The sequence below is a fragment of the Balearica regulorum genome, chromosome 4 (assembly GCF_011004875.1).
Source record: "Balearica regulorum gibbericeps isolate bBalReg1 chromosome 4, bBalReg1.pri, whole genome shotgun sequence".
Taxonomy (NCBI): Eukaryota; Metazoa; Chordata; class Aves; order Gruiformes; family Gruidae; genus Balearica; species Balearica regulorum.
In genome coordinates this window covers 79,615,029-79,635,190 of record NC_046187.1, presented here as the reverse complement: position 1 = coordinate 79,635,190, position 20,162 = coordinate 79,615,029, and the positions used below count along the sequence as shown (strand labels likewise).

General features: G+C 43.7%; 1 protein-coding gene across 4 annotated transcripts in view; it reads left to right on the top strand.

Moving 5' to 3' along the window:
- The window catches only part of SLC4A11 (solute carrier family 4 member 11), a 94,827-nt gene that overhangs the window by 31,450 nt on the left and 43,215 nt on the right, over positions 1-20,162 (top strand). For 3 of the 4 annotated variants that reach the window (XM_075752824.1, XM_075752827.1, XM_075752828.1), the window contains exons 4-7: positions 7,248-7,294; positions 11,699-11,930; positions 12,575-12,637; positions 13,184-13,265. In XM_075752824.1, the coding sequence (XP_075608939.1) occupies positions 7,248-7,294; positions 11,699-11,930; positions 12,575-12,637; positions 13,184-13,265 (424 nt within the window). The remainder of the gene's footprint in view (positions 1-7,247; positions 7,295-11,698; positions 11,931-12,574; positions 12,638-13,183; positions 13,266-20,162) is intronic. The other variant, XM_075752825.1, reaches the window with a different exon arrangement.

The following is a 20,162-nucleotide window of genomic DNA, read 5'->3' as shown; positions in this document are numbered from 1 at the left end:
TGCTTATGTTGATTTGCTCCCTAGTGTCAGATGCGCTTGCTATGTAAAATACTTGCTCAATGTCCAGCAGGAAAAACCTCTAAGGTGACTTGAAAACAGATAAATAGCTGCTCTGATATCTGAGTCTCTGTGAGCACGTTCTGGTTGTCACAGTTGAGTCGTTTGGCTGAACGTGGTGTCCAAATTCTCTCAAGCTGGAGACTGTTTCTGATGAGCTATTGTGAGGTTGCTGCCCACTGTAGTGAAGGGCTAAAAGATCCAAAAATATCTCTGGGGAGGGGATGAGTTGGTACCTCAGGGGCTGGGTGCTGGCAGGCAATGTAAGTGGAATTACAGATGCAGTGATGGCTCTGCCATCATCCTGTCGAGTTGTTAATCTCCATATGATGGATGTACAGCTTGCTATGAGCATAATTGGATGCACTTTCCTGTAATTCTCTTTTAAAGAGATCGCTGTGTAGGATTAAATGTTGAGCCAACAAAACATAGCATGGCCCATAAAACTCCAACAATTAACCATTGCCATAAAATGCTGGGCTCTGTGCACAGATGTGTATAAAACAGGATAGCTTGAAGAAATTTAGGGTTTAAGATATGACCTCTCATTTTTAATTAAAACCAGCTGCTTTTGCATGTAATACTGAGTCCAAATCAGTGCAGATGCCCAAGCACTAAAATGCTTCTTAGTCTTGACACTTGGGTCCTTTTTCCTGCCTATTTTATTGCTTCCTTGTGGTAGGTGATGAAAAGCTTTAATTCTCTTCTGCCTCTCATTCTTCCAGCTTAGGTTTTGGTGTCAAGATTTCTGTTTTCAGCAAATGTTAGTAGCTCTAACATGAAGGTGGGTCTGAATCTGAAGCTAGATGCTTTTGCACCTGGGATCTGCCTTTTTTGGGGGGAAGATCAGGATGGATTTTAGAGAGACTGGGACTTGTACTTAAGTCACAATAAACGTGTATAAGTGAAATGTTAGGTCTGTGCCCTGCTGCATTTATTTTTGCAGAAGTCAGTACTGCATTCTAGCCCCCAATGAAATCCCTTTTTCCTGACACCTCTGCCTGAGGTTGAAGAGGGGGTCCCCATCACAGGGGCAGGGATGTTACCTTTCCTATGCTGCAGGTGGAAAACCTAGCTTGATGCTCTGTTCCCTGGGAACTTGTACCAGAGAGGATGAGGAGCATCAGTGAGTTTGTGCAGTGGGGGGGGTGTGCGTGTGCGCCTCTTTCCCAGACTGGTGTACTACAAGCCCTGCTTATTTCTTAGCTACCAGGTTAAGTAGTGGCTTGCAGGCTCTTACACGGCTTTACAACTGCTTTCCTATTCTCTCACCTAGCTAGAGGTGTATTAACTGTTCTGTCTTAGTGCTACCTAGATGTGAATTTTACTGTCTCTTTTTTTGTATTTTATATGTGGACTTTTCCATAAATCTATCTGGAGCCTGGGCTGCAGGTGTACGTACCTGTATCCCTTCAGCCTGTTGCAGAAACATCGAGCTACAGGATTCAACTGCTTGCTGCTTTATCTGCAGCATGCTTGGAAACAAATCCCTGCAAATAAACACAGGATTTTGGTTTAGGTTGAGCCTTAAAGTTGGTGGACTGGCTAATGCAAGCCTCACTTGTTGCAGTGGGTCTGCAAAATGTGAGGGGCTACTGCCTTGCCATCAGTCACGGTGTTCTTATCTGCTTGGCAGCTCCCTTAAATCAGTCAGGCAAACATTGTCATAATTTGGACCTTGTTTTTGAAGTTTGGGGTTTTAAAACAATTCACCTTCTCATCCTTTCCCCAGATTGCAATAGTGGGGTTTGCACAGGTTTTTTTCCTGAACTCGGGCACAATTTATCAGGGATTCATGGAGCTATAGCTGCTCAACTTTTAGTATGCATTGCTACTTACAGCTGGTTCTCATGCTGGTGGTTTTAGCTGCAGAGAGGTGCCTGAAGCAGTTTTTGGAGGGAAGAAGGCAGAATCCTGATGGTAGTAAAAAGCCAATTGGAAAGCAGGATGTGGCTTTGTTAGGGGGTGGGGGGGGAAATAACGGAACACGATTTGTGCTTCATGAGAAATTAAAGCCTGTTCCACCCTCTGGACAATTGATCATTCCTAGATACGGAGAATCAACAGTTTCCTGTAATCTACTCCAGAGGCACGCACGTGCACGCCCGCCGTTGCTGCTCCGAGCAAAACACGGTGCTCTAACTCATGGCCCAGCCCCTGCTGAGATGACTTTTTTCTTTAAGGGGACAAGGAGAAATGCTAGATGCTGGCGCCAAGGATATTCCAGAGAGAGTAGTGTCCAGAGACAAGTGGTCTGGGCCTGAATGGGTATCATTCTGCACACAATAGTCACATTTCCTCACATTAATACCAAGGTCCTTTTTATGTCTCAAGGCACAATGCTGACCCACGCGTTCCATCTGATAACTCCTGTTTTAGCAGTTTGATGTCAGCGTGGGATGTTGGGCTCCCAAAGCTTCCTATACTCTAATGGAAAGTGGATACACCGATTGTGTCGTGCGGGGTGGGGGGGAGATGGCCTCCCTCCTGAATTTCCTGATGAGTATGTTTTCAAAGTGGTGCTTATGAAGGCAAGGGAGGTGCTGGGGGGGGTTTAGGTGTAGTGCAGGTGGTTCCACACGAAGATAGTGTTCTCCCTTTTAGGTGTTTCACCTTGGGGTCAGCTTCCCCCAGGATTTTGAGCTCCCTGTCCCTCCAGTTCACATGGAAAATTGCACCTTTTTCCCCTGGCCAAAATTTAATGCCAAAGCCTATTGCAACTTTTTTTAAAAAAAAAAAAAAAAAAAGACTTTGCTTGTGCAGTGTGTGTATGTCTGAGGAGTTGGGGGGTGTGACAAGTGACGCAGTGCTCAGCATTCTTATCTTGTGCTGTCCACCTCTCTTTCCAATTCCTCTGCGATGGCCAAGGAGGAGTGTGAGGTGATAGTCCTTCACCTGCCTAGCCACTGCAATGTCTGTGCCATTATTCAGGTGAAGTTTTCCTTCTGCCTGCTCCAGAAATTGGCAGCTAGTTGCTTATTTCCACCTGCCTTTTAATCTGGGTGTTGGTTTAAGAGGGATGAACCCAGCTGATTTTAGGTTTTCTGCTGCAGCTCAGCCCACTACTCTACTGTGGGAATGTGGGGTAGCTGGGGCACAATTATTTATTTAACAGTATTTCACCAAAATTACTCAAGTCTGGGGATGAGTCCAGACTAGGCACAGCCATGGCAGGGCAGCAAAGCAAAGGATCCCCTTGATATCCTGCTTGTGCAATCCCTCACTGCCAGTGATGAGTTAGAGGTATCTCCACAGCTCCTAACAAGCTCCTGTCATACCATGTGCTGATGCATTTTTATTTATATTTTTTAAGGCAACAGATTCTAAAAGCAGAACAGGTTTTGCTGCTTGCCCTGTGGTTCAATACAAGTGGTTGAGGCTTAGATTTGCTCAGACCCCTGAAGAAAGCCCAGATAAAATAGCTTTTTAATTAATTAAAAAAACCCAACTTTAAATACTTCCACTTATACCTGATCCTTGATATTTTTCTGAGAAAACCATGGAAGTGCTAATGTAGTATTCTGCTCTATTAGCTGATTTACTATGCAGATGCACTGGGGAGTGTGTGTAGATCTAAAGTCATGTGCACTGACACCTGCACAGCCAAAAAGTTCATGTTTTCCAATTTCCACTCCTTTATCCCAAAGAAAAACATGCTGCAGGCATCCAGTGGTGGCTTTGCTCCAGAGACTTTTGGGTCTTCTCAGGTGTTAAGAGCAGCACTGGGGACCTATACAGGGGAAGGGATGGAAAGGGGATCTTAAGTGAAAGGAGATCCCTTAAGGCAAAAGGTGAAAAGCCTTAAACTTTGGCGTATGACTCTCATGGGTTTGTTTTCAGGGTTGTCTTTGTTTCGAAGATGTCATTATCTAAACAGGGAGTTGGGGGGTAAGCAGGTTAGGGGATTTAATGTCTCTGGGTTGCTATCAGGGATGTTATGTAAAGGGCAGCTGGGATGAAATGGCTTTGGAGTGTATCAAATAAGTTTCCTGCTGCATTTCTCACTTTCAAGTATTAAATCTCCTTGTTCATGTTGAGAACCTGGATGGATCCTGTTCTTCTGCACATGATGGGAAATAAAAAATGAAGGCATGCCACAGTGCCCAGGCAGGGCTCTGAGCGTGCCAACATGAGGCTACCAGTGTAAGTCTAATGTTGGCAATTTGTCAGCGTTGTTAAAACTGAAGTGAACTCCCAGCAAGTTGCTTGTAGCATATTCAGTAATGCTGTGTGCTTGTGTGCGTGCTTCCTAGAAATTCGGGATATGCATGTCGCCTTGATGTGGCTGCCAGGGGATGTCGGAGATGCGTCGCTGTCTTTTTGGTTTTCCCCTGGGCAGAACCTGGAGCACAGCCTAACAGATAAGGTCGGCCACCCCTGGCAGCTCTCCTTTTAACTGTGAAGACAGAGATGACAATGCCCGTAGCTAGCTAGCTTACCTAAAATAGACTTTTGCAGCGTGCTTTGTCCAGCAAGGAGGACCACATAAATTAAAATGAAAAATTTTAAATGGCCCTGACCTCTTTCTGTTTAAGTGTGCTTAATCCTGACATTCCCATGTGAAATCTAGTTATCACTTGTGGTAGTGAGACATAACTGATGATTGATTGATTGATGGATAGTTTCTTCCTTGTCAGTAGAGGGTGAATCTTTGGTTTTGTCTGTTTTGTGTACATGAAGGGCTCCTCCGTGGAGGTGCAATGGTCAAGGGTGTTGTACCTCTTCAGCTCCTCCGTAATTGGAGGGAATAACTAACAGTGCCATGAAGGAGAAAAAGATGGGTGGCAGGCTTTAGCCAAGCTATCTCCCGATGGATGTATCATGGGCAACCTTGTGAAGGGTTTTATCCCACACTGCCTACCTAGTGGGTTCTCCTGCAGCAAGTAAATGGGTGGTTCATAAGCCAGGCAGAAGAGCACTTGGGAAGATCTCTGTGTATTTTCCTCTCTGTTTTTCATGTTCCAGTGGATTTGCTACTATCCCCGTGTAATGTTATAGCACTCCAGTGGGCCTTTAAGATAACAGCCCAGAACTGGGATAGCCATATCCAGCTGTCTCCTTCCTATGGATCAAGTCTGAGTGGCGTGTTGCTTGAATGAAATGATGAATGAGGCCCTGGGCCTTCCAAAGCATCACCTCTGTACCCAAAACAGTTTTTTTGAGAAGTTTGAAAGATCCTGGTCCAACAGATGTAATTAGATGTTTTTGCTTGCGTTGATAAAGCAGCACTCAGTGCTCATCCAAGATGAGTACCTGAGGGAGCTGTCAGCGACGAAGATTGATATGTGCTTGAAACTGATAAGAGGAAGCAAGAGTTGCTGCATGATAAAAGGACAACATGATTTTCTGTTGTGTCTGCACGCATCCGTAAGGACGGACTGCAGATATGCAGATATCTCTTTAGTGTGTGCTTGCTATTGTTCAGGGTTGTGGGTATTTTTTTGTCTCTCTAGAACTACTTATTGCAAGAGCAGAAAAAACAAAACATGTTGTCTCCTCAATGAATATTTATTGCTTCTAAATCTTCCAGCATACTTTTGCATGTGTAATTAGGCTGTAAGTTGAGTAAGTGAGCGTTAGAGAACTACAAATGTAAGAGCCTGGGGAAAACGCTTGATGTTTCTAGTTTATTTGGGTGCTTGCTTTTTAATAATAAATAGCATTTTTTAGATGAAACAGCTTGCATTTTCCAAAAGATGTGTCAAAAGCCATAATAATTGGGACCGTTGCACCAGCAGGCTTGTCTAGTTAAGTGATGCTTTTAATCATGTGTACAGCATCTAAGTGAACTTTGGAAGAAGTTGGGTGACATAACCAAAGCTTCTGAACCATCTTCTTTTTAGTGAGAGATGAAGGCAATCCTTTTCCTTTTCTCTACTGCAGTCAGCTCTGCTCCCAGTTTGAGTTGAAGCCTTTTAACCCCACCGCAGACATGACTTGAATTCCTGTTTGATCAGGGATAGTTTTGGTTAAAGCAGTTTTCTGCATGCAAAAAATAATTGTTGGGGTTTTTTTTATTTTGAGTTCTGGTGTTTTCTGTGAATTGCATCCTCAGTCAACCTATTTTTTTAGGGGAGTAGCAGGGCTGGACTTGACAATGCCTCTGTGTGTGGTCAGCCTGTGAAATGGGTAAGGATTTGGAAGTCCAGATCTGGAGAAGAAGCGAAAACCTGATCTGAACAGCTGTAACTCTGTGTTACATCTCTGTAGTTTTCCACAGATTGGCCTCTGGAAAAGTTTTTGGTCTTCGGTGGGTTTTTTCCATGCTGTCACTACACTCATTTGAATGAAAATCTCTTCATGTTTGATGTATAATTTTGGTAGCAGCTCAGTCTTGTGGGGTTTTTGGGGAGTGTGAAGATGAGGACTTAAGGAGAAGGATGCACAGACAGTACCTATGGTAATAGTGATGCTACAGAGAAGCTGCCTTGGATGCAAGCAGTGTTGAGTGGGCTTGTGGCAAAAACTGGGGTTTACTTGTTTTTAGTTTATACCCCAAAAATTGCTTCACATACCCTAAAAAAATATTAATGTTAGTGCTTGGAAATTTGAACTGGGAACTTAAAGGGACAGGGGTACCCAGGATCTCAGCTGCATATTAAGTGACATTTAATAGTCTCTAAACAGTGATTTTTCTTTCCCAAGAGCTCTGTTGCTTTACGCTTAGATTTATGGAGGCAGCGTGGTGAGTTGACAGGACATTAATGTGCTCATCTTCGAGTCACTGCATGTGATCTCTCTCAGCCTGTTTCCTTGGAAGTGCCTGGGTGTTATTGTTGACTCTTTAATGAGGACAAGAATGGTTTCCAAACAAGTGTGACTCATGCAATCTTAGCCTCAATCTATCAAACAATGATGCATTGGATTAAATGATTACCTAAAGGATTAGGAGTTAGAACTTTTTTTTGGTGGAGGGGGGGAGAGATGGGAGAAGTGAAGAATAAAAATACATAGGGAATCTGGGGGGAAGAAACAACAAATGCCACAAACCCCAACTGATCAAATAATGCCAAAAGCTACTTCTACACTTGGTTTACACTTCCAAAATGGGAAATGTTGTAAAAATGGAGTCTCTGCTTTTCTGTAGAGATCATCCTCTGCCAAGAGTGATACTTCATCTTGTTCTGCTGCCTGTCAGGTACCTGCAATAGTATCACTCTTCTGACTATTTTTTTTTCCCATCTTTCCAGCTGAAAATGAAAGTGCTGGCTGCGTGTTACTGCACACATCAAGGAAGGTAAGGAGGGATGCTGTGTGATCTATTTATTTTTTTTATCCTCTAGAAGTAGAGGAAAGGATCTTGAAACATTCTGTGGGGGTGGGGAGATGTTTTTTACTGGCCTAAACAGAAGGCATATTAATGCCTCTTTCTTTGAATTCCTCTGTCTGTCTTTAGATCTAAAAAGCCATGTGCTGCTTGTTCTCCAAACAATTCCTCTGTAATTCTGATTGTTCTGCTGCTTTTTGTCCCAGACAATTCCTTGACATGTTAATTCATCACTTTCTCCTCTGCAGCTGCCTGCAAAGGGATCCAAGCATACACCATAGAGATTCAGGCTGCTGAGCTCCTCTCGAGCTGAAAGCAGAAATACCCAATAGACAACTGCTGTGATTTTGTTTCGTGTTTATTCCAGCTGATCAGATCTGCCTTCACAAGGTTCAGCAGGAGTGAATTCCCTGGAAACGCACAGTCTAAGGGGATGATTAGGAAACAACACTTAGTTTACAGTTGCTCTTGAGACTGCAACTTGGTAATGAGAAGGTGAAAATGCAAAAAAAAAATAAAATCATAGGCTGTATTACTACAGACTTCCCACTATGAAAATATACAGAAAGTATGCAGAGGGGGGAAATAGGTTGATATTTAATACCACATGAAGTCTTGGTCTTTGGGGCTGTGAGGTATGGCTCATGGTATTTCAAGTTGTCTTGACTCTTGTCTGCCGGTTGGAGGGGTGGGCTGGCTGCATGAAGCTGTAGCGTTGCTGATCCTGGTAAATCATATATTGCAGGCTTCATTGAAGGTTGTAACTTGGGTTCTTAAATCTTTGTACCAAAGCCTTCAGGGATTTTTAGGGAATCCCGAAGAGCTCTCTAACTCTGCCTTCCTTTAGGCCTCTAAGATCAAATCTTGAAAAGGTATTTCAGCAGGCTGAATTAGTAGGGGGAGGAAAATAATAACTTTAGTAGAAGAAACCTTCCCCCCAAGTTTAAAAACAAACAAACAAAACCCAAAACCAAACACACAACCACCACCAAAAGAATTAAACACTGTTTGATATTAAGTCATAGAAATGAAAACAAGCTATTCTGTGCTCAGGAATGGAAATATCTTTGTCAATAATTTTTCTTGTCTAATACTAGTGCCAAGGTTCTCTTGAGTTGTATACGCTTGACTGAAAGTAACCTAAGAACTTAATCACTTAAAGTGCAAATTCTAAGCCCAAATGCAGGATCTGCCTCTGATAAGTAGTTGGAAACTGCTAACACATAAGTCTCTTCTATTTTATTTTTCCTTTTTAGAGCTGTAGTATTCCTGCTTTTCTGGACTGTAGTTCATGCTTGAGCACTTTAGTGTGCTGTTGAGCAACAAATACCAGAGAGCTAGCATGCTTTAGCAGGGCTTGAGAAAAGATACTATAGCCAGTTTTTTGCCTCCAGGGAGGATGAGTTGAAATTTTGTGCTTCAAATGCAAAGGAAATTTGGACCTGAGTCACAGAGGAGATGGCCCCAAATGTCTGGGAAGGGGAAATTGCTAGCAGAAAAGTGGTCAGGTCGGAAGCTTTGTCTGGAGGTGTTTCTCTGCTGGGTTGTCCCTGTCTCTGGTGGTAGCCCGTAGTTCTTGTGCCCTATCAGGAGTGCTGGAAGGGCAATCTGTGTCTTGGGCAAGTTGCTATCTAGCACAGCACTTGGTAGGCATAAATAAGGAGAAGCTCCTTGACATGGTTTGAAATATTTAATCACCATTGCAGTGTGTTTCTGTGGGAATTGGCCCGAGTGACCATAGCAACAGCACAGGTAGAGCTCTGCTTGGGACAACATGCTTTTTGGACACCCCTTCATATAAGATTCTTGCAGTGTCTGTAAGTGGAGTTAGCCTCCAGAGCAGCCATCCAGCAGAGAAGTTGCATTTTGGGCCACATTGAGTGTTGAAAGCTCTTTTTTGCACAGGTAGAGTGGGTGACTGACCAGGAGACCTACCTGAAGTCGGAGGGGGCTGAGCTGTCTTGGGTTTCTTGCTAAGCAGTTTCTAGCATCAAGTATCCTGGTGTGACTTGACTATCTAGCTAAAAATATTTGTGAAGGAGCAATCATTAATCTCTTCTGAAACCAGCAGCTATTCTGACTGGAGCAGTTCTGTTTGAGCTCTCTCTGAGGTGCTGCTGTACCAGTGCTTCCACTAATTTGATTTTGGTTTGTCTCGGGGAGTGATGTAGTTAGTCTTTCACGGTGGCTAGTTGCCTTGCAATGTTTAATGTGTGTATCTTCCCCAATGTTATGGGAGTGATGATAGGGATGGGTATTGCCCTTATTTCTTATAAAGGACCAGGAGCAGTAGAATAAAACAGGACCACAGCATGGAAAATTATTTACCCAAGGAATTGCCTGAAGCTTCTTCAGAGCTGGAGCTGAATCCTTATGACTCGTAGTAAGCTGCTGACAGTGCTGTCCTGCTGTAGCAAGCAAACGATGCTGTCATGCACAGCTCGCTAGAGGATCAGTGTTGATTGAGATGATGTAGGCAGATAATAGCCCTCTTCTGAATGCCTTTGATTCATTTCTGCTGTCCCTCAGCTATCCTTCAACTGTCTCCTGCCACTGTCCGCTTCTGGTGGCTTCTGTCATGCGTGTGAGAAGTTGATGACACGAAGCCGCTCTTGCTTTTTTGAAAGTTGCTTGGCACTGTGGGACTCATGATGTTCTTAACCTTCCTCATACCTCCATGGGTACCTCCTCTGCCATCCACCTTGTTAAATCCTGTCTAGGTCTTTGCTATTTGAACGTATATCCTAGGTTGGACTCAGCATGCCAGACGAGCTGAAATGAATTACCTTTGGGATGTGGTTGCTGGTCATATGGTGACCCCATGAACAGCAGTGTTACAGATGGCAATAGGTGTTTTAATGTGCTATCAGGCAGTGACAATTTGAGACTGACTTGGCCACTTGCACGTATATGGTCTCTTTTAGGTGGAGTTGTAATGTAGCTGTGTCACTGTCTCCTCTCTTAAGAGCAGATGCTAATAAAGCCTTGGAGGTGGGAGCTGAAATCCTTCAGAGAATCCTCCTTCTCAAGGATGCTGTGTAAGAAGTGATTGATGCAGAGTAAAACAGTACTAATTGCAATGGATGTGTACTGACAACTTGATAGTTGCTCTGATAATTACAGTAATTAGTGAGATATTAGCATTTTTCCACTGTGTCTAGGCTATAAATGGAAAAGGTAGAGAGGGTATGTGTGAGAGAAGGGTATCCATGACTCAGGCTCTGGGGAGGTCCCATAACTTGGGGGGAATGTGCCAAGGTCCTGGTTGTGGAGGCAGCTTGGTGTCAGACTTGCAAAAGCAATTCAGAGCTTGATTCTTACTGAGATTAAGGGAGACTGAGGGTTTAAATGTATCTTGACAATCTGTTCGTCAACATCATGAATTCAAGCCTGGCTGGTTTCCTGTCAGAAGGAAGATCCATATAACAAAGTACAGTTCCCACTTCCTCACTCGATCTTAAGCTGTTGGAGGAGATGAGAGGACTGTCAGTCCTTCTTGACCAATACTGTGAGCGCTAACAGTGGGTGGATTGCCAAGGACTGTGAAATGGGAACGATGCATTTGTAGTTCGATCACTCAATGAACTTCACAGCTGACAGATACGGAAAGGAGTTGAGGTTCTGTCATACAGCATAGCTGTTTCTTCCATCAAGTCTGGGACAGCGGAGGGAACCAGCAGAGAGTTGAGACAGTTTCAGCCTCTGTCTGCTGTCTTTTTTTTAATTGATTCAAAGCTAAATGTTATGCACAAAGGAAGACAACTTCCTTGGGAGTGGGAACAATAGAAATTTAGGAAGTATCAAAAAAGGTGAAGGGCTGGATGGCATTCCCTATCTCCCACTTCACACTCCCTAACTGGGAGCACTGGGGGCAGATGGTTTGAGAAGAACTTGGTTAGGTTGTACTGAGGTGCATACTGATAACTTTTTCATGCTGCTGAGCTTAGAGTCCATTTCTTCCAGATAACTTTTTCTATGTTTCTGCAGACTTCTTGAATTATTTAAACCTAGAGAGGATTTGAAATGCTACCTTAAGCATTTTTGCTCTTAGGCTAACTTCTGTGCTTTATCCTAGGCAACAAAACTATTTTTAAATTCTGCTTTCTGTTTCAGGGTGTAAATGGTTCCTAAGCATTCACCTATGGTGGCTCCGTTAGGATAAGCCTTGAAAATGCAAGTCTTCAATGCATTAATAATATAACACAAAGCTCCTTTTCTCCTGTAATGTGATCTGAATGGTCAAAGTGATTCCAGAATCATTGGTTTGGTGGCAGAAACCTCACCAAAACGGTCTACTTGTGAACTACATGGATCCTAGTCCTTTGCTGTTAAATATTGTGTACAGCTGTCTAATGCTCTGACCTCTTAACACAGTACCTGAAGTTAAAGAATTTTGAGGAGGAAGTCAGAGCCCACCGAGACCTGGATGGGTTCTTGGCCAGAGCCAGCATCATCCTTGATGAAACGGCCACCTCCTTGGATGATGTTCTTCGAGAGATGCTGAAACATTTTGCCGAGGATCCTGAGAACATGGAGCCAAGCTGCAACTTTGAAAAAATCATGAGCACTTTATTCACGGATTCAGGGACCCCACGAGAAGGGAACGGTAATCAACACTTGATTTGCTTTTGCCTGTGGGTTACTGTTAAGTTGTCATCCTATCCATTGGTGGTGTGTTCAACGCTCACTATTGCGTGGTACCCAGACTTGCATGTTGTATGTGACACTGGGGTTTATTTTTCTATGTCACCCAGGCTGAAGGATCTCATGTCTCTTGAGGTTTTATGTTTTGGTGGAGTCTTGCCCCTGTTTCGTTACGGTGACACGTAGCAGTGTTCTCTGGAGTGAGAAGCCTACAGCACTGGAGTGTCTTTTCTGTTTGGACCCATTAGGTGTGGTTATCCTCAGACAAGTGTCTGCTCTTCAGCAGAAAGACACTTGGTGGTGTCCCTTGAGAAATGGCTCCTTTGCCTTGTGATTCTCCATCTAAATTCACACAGGTTGGGAAAGTTTGACTACTTTGGACAAGTAATTGGTTGGGGAGGGCTGAGCCTTTGCTTTGTTCCCAGCCCACTGGAAGGGATGAGAAGTGCTTTGTTTTCCTTGAGGAAACTCAATTAGGGCAGCCCTGGCCAATGTTGTTGGCTCATGTGTCACGTTAAGCTATCAGCAAATGTCATAGTGGTTTAGACTACGCTATCTTTTAGCCCAAGATGTAAAGAAGCTTAACTAAGCATTGTTTCTCTGTAGGCACCCATGATGTTTCAGAGTCAACAGGAATGAATATACAAACATGTACATCGCACCTCAAATGTAACTGTCACAGCCTCAGTGAATTTGTTTAACAGATATGTCAAGTCCTGAGCATGTAGTAAGCATGTTCATGCTTTGGTTACTTCTTGCTACCTGTCTTAGAGCTTCGCATTTATAATCTCTTTAATTTAGGCTTTCTGCCAATAAAGAAAAATTAAGCCATGCCATAAAAATAATCTGAGAGCAGTAGTTAGGAAGAGGGGGAGAGAGGGCAGGGAAGTCAGAATATGATGCCTCTTCCAGTCCTGTCTGTGTGTGTGTATTGAATAATGCTAATCTAATAATCTAATACTGCAGTAGGTTGATGTTGGGAGGAGAAATCAGCTGCTTTTCCAAGCTGTGAATAGTTTAAGGACAGAATTCAAAAGCATTGGGACAAATGTTTCCATCTTTCTCTGTCACCCCCCACCCTTGCATCAATCCACTGTGCAGATAAATAAGTATGCTTGGTATTAGTACTCGGCTTCCATTTGAAAGGAAATGTTATTTGCAGTTGCAAACCAAACACAGGCAGTGTGTAACATTTCCCTCCTCTTCTTTTCCTAGTTCACCTCTTATCCGATACAATTCAAGGGGTCACAGCGACAGTCACAGGGGTGCAGTATCAGCAGTCCTGGCTCTGTATCATGTAAGTACCTGGGTTAGATTGGCAAAATCCACTGGCTGCTCAAAACTTGTAACTTTTCCTGCTACTGGGAAGAATAGTGGTTTAGAATGTGCCCTTGTAGGTCAAGATGGCTTGTGGGATCTCAGTCTCAGCACTGGGCTGCTCTGCTTTGCAAATGGACAAGCAGCAGCCTGGGCAGAGATGACCACGGTCTCTACAGGACATTAAGCTCTTAGATGTTATCGAAATCTGGTGTTAACAAGCTAAAAATGCCAAAAAACTATCTGAGCCAGAAAATGCTAATTACTGAGAAATGTTAATGAGAGGAACTTCTGAAAGGGACCAGCAAACTGGTTCATGGACTACTTTGCCTGTCAAAGTCTGGGATCTTGTACCAAAAGATTTCTTGAGTCCCTTGATGAAAACATCTAAACTTTGTAACTGAAAATTGAAGTCAGAAATTCCGACACTGTTTAGACACTGATTACTTCGACAATTAATTCAGACACTGATTAATTGTCAACACTGTCGAACATTGGAACAGACTGTTAAGACAGTAAGGAATTTGTCACCTGGGATTTATGAGACATGGTGGCTTCACCCCAGTTTCCATTTGACCAAAACTGAGTTTTGCAATTACAGTCTCAAAGTTCAAGCAATTTGTGCGAGCCAAACTGTCCCTTCACAGAGGAATGCCAGAACCAGAGTCACTGAGCCAACCAAAGCAATTCGATTTGACTTCTGTCTGCTGCTTTACGTATATGCAGTCTCTAAGTCAAGTTGTCAAGAAATATGTTAATTCCCAGAGAAATTACTAGGATATGTTGGATAGGTGCCTAAAGGCTTGGGGAGTGGAAGCATGTATTTTAGCCTTCACAGCCAGTTTGCTAGGACAATAGCTCTCCTACTAGCAGTTCTTCTTCCCCTCTGCTTATGGCTGGAAAAAATGTAGAGTATTCTGCCTTGGAAATAGATGATTTAAAAGAAACAAACTAAAAAACCTTATAAAACCCAACAACAAACAACCCCTCCTCCTTCTTTCTAATCTCTTATGAAAGATAAACATGTGGTGTCTCTGTAGAAAGGAAACTACTGCATATCAGAGCTCTGTTCTGTGAAATAGGTGAACTGGATAATGTCTGTGCTGCATGTGTTACTTTAAGTTCTACTCATATCAGGCTTATACAGAGCAGCTTGCACAAAGAAGAAAATGAGTTCATACTGTAAAGTGGTCTCTCTGTACTGAACAACCAAGAAGGCTTTTGAGCAGTTTTCTCCCTTTTGGATGCCATAGGTAGGATAACGGCAATAAGGATATGTACATCCTACTCTGGGGAGAGTAGAAGTTGCTACCATGGCATGTGACATGGTTCTGTGGAGGGCTTTGGAGGCCGTTGACTTAATAACAAAGCATTTCTAGAGGTCATGATACAAATGCTGTGATTATATACATGAAGCTGAAAAGGGTACGTTAAGCCTTTCTGTAGAAAGTGTGCCAAAGCTTTAAATGCATCCATGCAAGTAATAGCAGCTTCCATGACAAGACATGATGTGAAAAATAAGCTTACAGCCTGAAGGTGTCTTGTGCAAAACTTTCCTTGTTTCTTCCTTTTGTTACGCTGAAGAGGGAGAAGAAGAAAGTGGTGGGAAAGCAGTGATGAGTTATTAACTATAATTATCTAATTATTGCACTGTATTTCTGCTGTAGCTATTGTGCAACAGATTGTGAACCATATTTTTAGATCTTACGTTTTTCTTGAAGTCAGACTGCAAAACAACTTCCAACACTCTGAAGTAAAAGGAATTTATTGATGAAAAAATTTTCTGTATGAGTGGGAAGAACCTTTAAGATAACTGCAGTGCAGAAAACCTAGGGTGAAACAGCTATTCAGCTTCTGTTGGAATTGGTGCTTTTCTGACAGTTTCAGGTCTATTGAACCTCCAGCAAAGGTCAGATGTACCATATGGATCTGGGCTATAGCCACATGCCAGAACAAACCACTGGGGAATTGAAGATCTCAAGGTTTGAATGTTCCACTGAAGTTCAGGAAAACAACTGGCTTCTAATTAACAATAGGCTTTACGGCTTTTTGGTCAAAAATGTGCAAAACCTGATCTTGCTGAAGCCATATGAGGGTACATAAGCCTATGGAAACCTTGAGACTCATTAATCAACATTCTGTGTAGCGAAGTGTGGCGCAATACTGCATGCCCCACTAACCAGCAATCTTTGGCTCTAGAAGAATGAAGGTTGCTAAGTATTTGTGTACATGATTGTTTTCTAACTAGAAAGCAAATCTTCAGAGTTACAGATTTGCGTCATCACTCCAGGACGTGATCTCATACCTTAGAAACCATGGACACAACTCTCTCACATTTATAGCATTTGCCAGCACAGCAAGACACAAACTGGCATGGAGATCTCTTGCTGCTGCACTGTGAAGCTGCTGGTTGGTTGTTTCATTAGAGAACTTAGGATGAGGGATAGCCAGACCTGTCCCAGAACAGGGAGTGTTGAACTCTTATCCTCAGACTTAATTATTCAGCATGAGGAAGCTCTGCTGTTAGTAGGAGCTTAGTGGAGGTACTTTGGTAGCCCTCCAGCATGCAATGACTGCAGCAGGTAGATGTACTGTCTGGAGGGTGCTAGGAGTTCCCCAGGAACTAGCTAGACCCACCATGATCCAGAGTCTGGAGAGGGTAAACTGGATGTTTTGCAAGTCTGGATCAGGAAAGGTGGGGAAGGAGCCCCTGTGAGAGCTATTGGTTCTGGTGTTGCACAGCTTTGTGGCTCAAAAAGCCCAGGGAAGGCTGGAGATGCAAATAGCTACTTTAATTTTCTTTTTTCCCTTAAAGTGAAGGATACCTAATGCCAAGGATGTTAAAGTAACTGTTAATTGACTGCTGGTGGATCTCTCTCCTTGATATCCTCCTAAGAGAAACACCAGCTGTGTGGGTTATTGAACAAATGCTCCCTGAGCTGAATGAATGGAATTCCCCTAGGCTATATGCTTAGGAATTTGGGTCCCAAAGGAGATCTGTTGGAGAGAAGGATGACTTGTGGTGCCTGCAGCATGTGTACAGGGAGGAGGAGGGCTCTCCTTATGCATTGACCTGTAGGAAAAACTTTCTACTAGAGAGATTAACTGCTAGAGAGGATGGGTCTTTCTGGAGCCCAGCAAAGTGCATTTACCAGTCCAAAACGATAGCCAACTTGGAGTGACTTTGTTGCCAAAACAACCCTGTGCCAAGCTGCAGGTGAGCTGGCTTGCTGGTCACAGTTTAATTTCTCACTTGCAAATTCTGGTTTCTGAAAGCTTGTGCCTAGTGCTGCTCTGCAGAGGAAGATTTATTTGCAGTGGATGAGAACAAGTGTCATTGTTCTGCATTGGGACAGGAAAAGGCTGGCTAGCTGATTACCTCTTCTGGGCACTTTTTCTTACTGCAGGGGATAATTTGTTTCTGAATTAACTTCCTTTCTTGCCCTGTTTAAAGAGGGTTTCTGTTTCTCTTGGGTCTCCATAGTTTGACCCTTTTTATGATTTGTTTGAGAAATGTGTTATTACTCTGATAACATCTTGGGCGTGGGGCAGACCTGTGGCGTGTGTGACTCGGTGTATCAGTGATTCTGGTGGAACGTTGCCAGTTCTCACCATCTGAGTGCCATGCTCAATGCCGCTAGATATGCAGCCTGGAAAGAGAGGACAGCAAAGCAGGGATGTGTGCTGTAATTTAAATGCCCTTTTTATGAGCTCAGTTATTGGAGGATCAAGATAAAATTGCTGAGAACACAACCTGGCATCTCATTAAATCATAGCCCAGTGTTTCCCTATGTAACTAATACTGGGTGAAAATAGGTTTATTTCTTTTTTTCAGCTTGTTGGCCAAACCAAAGGAGAATCAAATTTAGCTCAACTCAAACCAAAAGGGAACTTGGAGGCTTTGGCCAAACCAGACTTGATTTAGAATCAGCTGAAAATGTCTTACTAGTTCTCAGATTTTTGGGGGGTTTGGCTATTTAGCCTTCAGAACTTTTTTTCCTCAGTGGGAATTTAAGTGCTACTTGGAAAAAAAGTTGCTTCATTTTGGAAGTGGCTCTCCTCTTGGCCTGAACTAGTTGAGTTTTACCTGCAGTCTTGCATAACTTGGGATTTCTCCATGTGAACCAAATAATGTTTTTTGCCCTTTACAAATATTTGCACAAGTCTAGTAGGGGCTGCAGTTTTGTATTTTATTTGTATCTAGATTCTGGAATCAAAACAGAAGTGGGAGCTGTGCTATACCAGGGAATAGGATTGGAGTCAGCTAAATAATGGCTTAAATTTGAAGAGAAAAATGCTGAATGATGCATGGGCAGAAGTGATTGGCCTTGCACTATAAGTAGTGAGACACCAGTGTTTTTTCCCCAAATAAACAGATATAACAGTGTGAGGCTAGGCTCAGTGCAGATGAGGCTGCATTCTGCACAAAGGCACTGTTTTTCCCTTCCATGCAGGAGTGCTCTGGTGTATCAGACCTGCTCTGTGGCACCTGCTTAAATCTAGTTTACCCTCACTAAACCAACTCAGCCCGATTTGTTGAGGTATTATTTGGCAGGTACAAGATGAGGTGATCAGGCCAAGTCAGCATGGGTTCATGAAAGGCAGGTCCTGCTTGACCAACCTGATCTCCTGCTATGACAAGGTAACCCACAAGGTGGATGAGGGAAAGGCTGTGGATGTTGTGTACCTGGACTTTACTAAAGCCCTTGACACAGTTTCCCACAACATTCCCCTGGAGAAACTGGCTGCTCATTGCTTGGATGGGCATATGCTTCGCTGGGTAAAGAACTGGCTGGATGGCCGGACCCAAAGAGTTGTGGTGAATGGAGTTAAAGCCACTTGGCGGCCAGTCACAAGCGATGTTCCCCAGGGCTCAGTATTGGGGCCAGTTCTCTTTAGTATCTTTATTAATGATCTGGATGTGGGGATCGAGTGCACCCTCAGTAAGTTTGCAGATGACACCTAGCTGGGCAGGAGTGTCAATCTGCTTGAGAGTAGGAAGGCTCGAGAGGGGGATCTGGACAGGCTGGATCTATGGGCCAAGGACAGTTATATGAGGTTCAACAAGGCTCAGTACCAGGTCCTGCACTTTGGGTCACAACAACCCCAGGCAATGCTACAGGCTTGGGGAAGAGTGGCTGAAAAGCTGCCCATCAGAAAAGGACCTGGGGATGTTGGTCAACAGCCCAGGTGGCCAAGAAGGCCAACAGCATTCCTGGCTTGTATCAGAAACAGTGCAGCCAGCAGGACCAGGGTGGTGATTGTCCCCCTGTACTCGGCACTGGTGAGGCCACACCTTGAGTGCTGTGTTCAGTTTTGGGCCCCTCGCTACAAGAAGGACATTGAGGTGCTGGAACGTGTCCAGAGAAGGGCAACCAAGTGGTGCAGGGTCTGGAGCACAAGTCTGACGAGGAGCGGCTGAGGGACCTGGGGTTGTTTAGCCTGGGGAACAGGAGGCTGAGGGGGAGACCTGATGGCTCTCTACAACTCCCTGAAAGGAGGGTGTAGCCAGGTGGGGGTTGGTCTCTTCTCCCAAGTAACAAGTTGATAGGACAAGAGGAAACAGCCTCCAGTTGTGCCAGGGGAGGTTTAGATTGGATATTAGGAGAAACTTCTTGACTGAAAGGGTTGTCAGTCCCTGGAACAGGCTGCCCAGGGAAGTGGTGGAGTCCGCATCCCTGGGGGGATTTAAAAGAGGTGTAGATCTGGTGCTTAGGGATATGGTTTAGTGGTGAGCTTGGCAGTGCTAGGGTAACAATTGGACTTGGTGATCTTAAGGGTCTTTTCCAACCTAAATGATTCTGTTGACTTAAATTGTATCCGTACATTGATTTAAATTAAGTTGGAAATTCTTCAGTGGTCCATGCTCAGTTTTACTGGTGTAGGTGATACTGGGATTCAGATGCATGTGCTGGTGTCAATAGAGCTCTTTACAGAAGAATCAGAAGAAACTCTGTCATAAGTGAGAAGTCCTGAACTCAGCACTGTGGATAATACTATTTCAGATAACAATGGGTAATGATGACAGTGCATTTCTTGGTGTCTTGTGAGTGTGCTCAGGTTGCTAAATCTTCCAGTACTGCCAAAGTGCTGTGAGATCCTTTTGTTGCACACTTTCCCAGTCCCTCGAGGTAAGGAAACAGTGGACTTCTGATTTAGAGAAACACAAGGTTTTGGCATGGCTGCCAGGAAAATTAGCTTTTATGTGAAAGTGATCCAATAAAGAGCAGCCTTTTAGAGTCAAGTTTTCCCTTCCATGCCCAAGAAGCTCTTGATCTCAAGTGATGTTGTGGCCCTGTGAACTGGCACTGGAGCTGAAACATAACCCTGTCATTTCAGGGAGAAAGCTAGCTACAGAGCAACATGTGACTTGTTTAATTATTGCACTATATAATAGGTTTTTCCAAATAACTTGCTATGTTGCTACATGACTTCACATATTGTAGCTAGGGGAACAGGACTCCAGCACCTTGACTTTACTGCCTGGGGTAGGAGCAAGCTGAAATTCTGATGGTTTTGTGAGGTTTCAGTTCTTGGATTTACTCAAATAGGGTGGGAGCAGGCAAGCAGGTACTGCTGAGCAGCATTGCTGAGAGGTGGCTGGTAACTCATACCTCCACAACATGTATAAACTTATGTTCATGTGCATGCCTTGGTATCCTCCCCAACTTCAGGCACCAGGGTGTGTGCTGGTGTGATCAGCCCTTGCCCTGTAATAAGTCTTTTCTGGTCATGCTTTGTATTTCAGTAGTTCTTGCTAGGTCAGGTACTGCCCGATAGACATAGTAGGAAAGAGATGATGTGTGGAAAGCATTAGCACAGCTCTGTGAGCAATAGGTGTCTGATACCTGCTTCTGGTCATCTCTGAAGTAGAAAT